General features: G+C 41.5%; 1 protein-coding gene across 1 annotated transcript; it reads right to left on the bottom strand.

The window, feature by feature from the left end:
- Window positions 1-2,259: 2,259 nt before the first annotated feature.
- LOC139041176 (olfactory receptor 2Z1-like) lies at window positions 2,260-3,195 on the bottom strand. The gene has a single exon (XM_070491465.1). It carries the CDS (start codon window positions 3,193-3,195, stop codon window positions 2,260-2,262), a length of 936 nt encoding a protein of 311 aa, XP_070347566.1.
- Between the last annotated feature and the right edge of the window lie 214 nt (window positions 3,196-3,409).

The raw sequence follows: 3,409 nt of genomic DNA, 5'->3' as shown, positions 1-3,409 counted from the left end.
ATTTCTCTAACTTAAACGTTTGGAATAATTCACCCAAGAAGCAATCATAGAATTTCTACTTTTCTTTCAGCATTTGGATCCAGGAATAAATCTTAAAGTTCTTCTTTTTAGTACCCAATTAGATTCCATTAGCTACCATGATACGACAATGATTTCATCTGGACATGTAAGTGGAATGGGACAAAAATCATTTTTTCACTTGTCTTTTCCTAATGGTTGTCAAGATTCTTCTAGCCTTAATGAAACTGGTTAGATAGGCCTCCATTTTATTTATTGGTACAAATTTTATAAATTGCCTTTGCCTCTATCATATACCTTTATTAAAGACCACTTGAAAAACAATCTTTATCCGGGGCTTTGAGCGGCGTGTGGACACACCTAACTTCTTTGATGTTTGTGATCGCTTCAGATTTTCTACTAAACCTCTGCTGGACCAGGCAGTTATCATCCAACAGGCCTGGATTCATGATAAAAAGAATTAAGCGAGTTAACTTTAAAGATGCCACAAAATGTTGCGGATTTCAGAGGAAAATAAACATTCCTCCTCATAAAAGAAAACCAGTATGAAATAAGGCAAATTTTTAAGTGTAACTAAAAACCTTGATTCACTTTTCACAGACTATAGCAATTCAAGTAGATAAAATTATTCATAAGGATATTCCACATGACATTATGCGTGTAGTGGATCTGTTTGATAGATATCCAATCTATCTTCTGCATAAGCTGTGTACATATTTTACAGTTTATGGTCTGTAATAAAATTTGACCATATGTTTAGATGAAGGAAGAAAAACTTAACTCCTAGAAATAAAAATACTCCAAACAAAAATATCTAAGCATGATGAGATAATGTAAATTTTAATTAATTACAAAATGGATCAAAACAGGAAACTTTAGAAATACCTCTTAAATATTTTATTAAAAATAGTATAAACGATACAGAATTACCATACTAGAAACACTGAGAAATACATACTGTATTGATTGGGTAGAAATACTTCATCCAAAATATTTTGTTAATTAATGAAAAAAGTTTAACTTAATCTTGAAATTAAAGAAGTTATAAAAAGAAGAAAAGGATCTCAAGAAAAGCAAGAGGGGATGAAGCAAAAAAGCAAACATTATATTTTGGGAAATATATAATTTTAAATGTCTTTTTAAAAATCTAAGAACTTGTTTTTAGCTACTGAAGGAGGGACAAAATACAGAAGGCTCAAATATACAATGGCACATGGTGCAGACAAATGATTGATTTATGTTCGATGCGTGCACTTTGGATATTTTGTATCAGATGCTCTGGTTTCAAACCGCTTTCAAAGCTGGACTTAAAAGGAAACATAGAGCATTTTTTAATTTTTTTATTTTTTTAAGATTGGCCCTGAGCTAACATCTGTTGCCAATTTTTCCCTCATTTTTTTCTTCTCCCCATAGCCCCCCAGCACATAGTTGTATATTCTAGTTGTAGGTCCTTCTAGTTCTTCTATGTGGGATGCCACCAGCATTGATGAGTGGTGCTAGGTCCATGTCCAGGATCTGAACTGGCGAAACCGTGGGCCGCTGAGGCGGAGCATGTGAACTTAAGCACTCGTCCATGGGGCCGGCTCCTAGAGCCTTTATTTTTAACCTTCTAAATGAAGAACTCCATATTTAATTAAAGAAAGAGATATGCATGAGTTTCCATCTTTATACACCACATGCTCTAATCTATGGCAGTCAGCAAGTCTCTGCTTGTCAGTCAAATAGCACGGTGGTTGGGAGACTATCTTTGGCATCATAAGATCATGGGTTCAAGGCCCAGCTCTACCACTTTCTGGAAGTATGACTGCTGTTGAGTTGTCTTCCCTCTTTGAGTCATTTTTTTCTTACACGTAAAATATGATAGTCCCTACACCTCAAAAGCCATCCTGAGGACGAAATAACTTCACTTGGCAGATTAATTGGTGAATAAATGTTAATTATTACTAGTTTAACTATCAATTCAATAACAGGGAGATCTCAACTTTACAAAGTTGGGCCTTCCATTTATGTAAATTGTACTAAAGAATTTACTAAAAGTGATTGGGACCTCTACAGCTGATTTTTACAAATCCATGGGAGAAAACACGAACCCAACTAGTCATGGGATGGGAAGAGGCTGGAAAGACACCTAGCCTTCAACATAAGGCCTTAGCAGCTGCACCACAAATTGGTGCTTTGGAGAGATGGGTGGGACGGAGGACCACTGGAATCAGCCAGTAGCCCGCTGTGTGGTCATCACTTTTACCTGAGTCCAGCACTGCTGAGCACTTTGATCAAAGCCATCCTCACTTCCCGATTCCTCAGACTGTAGATGAGCAGGTTGAGTGTGGGAGTGACAAGGCTGTAGAAAAGGGAGAGCACATTGTCTTGGTGTGGGTTGTGGTAGGCACCGGGTACCATGTACATGAACACGGCTGCTCCATAAAAGAGTCCCACTACTGTGATGTGTGAGGAGCAGGTAGTGAAGGCCTTGTTTCGGGCCTCCTCTGAGCGCATGCGTAGAATGGCCCCCAACACGTAGCCGTAGGAAGTGGCAATGAGGGAAAGGGGGAGCACAAGGATCAGCACCCCCGAGGTGGACAGCGCCAACTCATAAGCAGAGGTGTCTGCGCAAGAGAGCTTCAGCAGGGCTGGCACCTCACAGAAGAAGTGGTCCACGATGCGGGAGGCACAGTAGGGGAAGTGCAGAGTAATGGAGGTCTGGACGGAGGCATTGAGCATACCCGCCAGCCAGGAGGAGCCCACCATGAGCAGGCACACCTGGCGCCTCATGAGCAAAGGATACTGCAGGGGATGGCACACAGCGACATAACGGTCATAGGACATTAGGGTCAACAAGATGCCCTCAGCCACACCCATGAGCGTCAGGAAGAATATTTGAGCTGCACAACCCTCGAAGGAGATGAAACTTTCTCCCTGCAGGAAGTCTGATGCCATCTTGGGGATGGTGACCAGAGGGAAGCCAATATCAAACAGTGAGAGCTGACTGAGCAGAAAGTACATGGGTGTGTGGAGCCGGTAGTCCACGTGGATGAGGAAGAGCAGAACAGTGTTGCCCAGAAGCCCCATGAGAAACATGGCAGCCACCAGGAAGAAGAGAAGCTGATGTGACCCTGAGTGACTGAAGAGGCCCACCAGAATGAAGTCAGAGGCTACTGAGTGATTCACATGCCCCATGCTTTACATAACATACCTTCGCTACAGGAAGAACAGGAGATCTATATCAAGAAGTCTTAGTGGGGGTGGTAGATAAGTTTCACCCCACATGGCAATGGCCATTGATTGGTACTGGCTGTCTAGAGTGCTATCTTGGGAAGAATTGTGAGGTCACAGCTAGAATCAGTAGGGGAAAAGCCACAATCAGTGAGCAATGACTGTCATGAGCATGGGA

The sequence above is a fragment of the Equus asinus genome, chromosome 20, assembly GCF_041296235.1.
Source record: "Equus asinus isolate D_3611 breed Donkey chromosome 20, EquAss-T2T_v2, whole genome shotgun sequence".
Lineage (NCBI taxonomy): Eukaryota > Metazoa > Chordata > Mammalia > Perissodactyla > Equidae > Equus > Equus asinus.
This window is presented reverse-complemented; position numbering and strand designations above follow the sequence as displayed.

Bases quoted from the DNA above. Each gene is read 5' to 3' on its own strand.
- LOC139041176 (XM_070491465.1), bottom strand. From the start codon at position 3,195: ATGGGGCATGTGAATCACTCAGTAGCCTCTGACTTCATTCTGGTGGGC.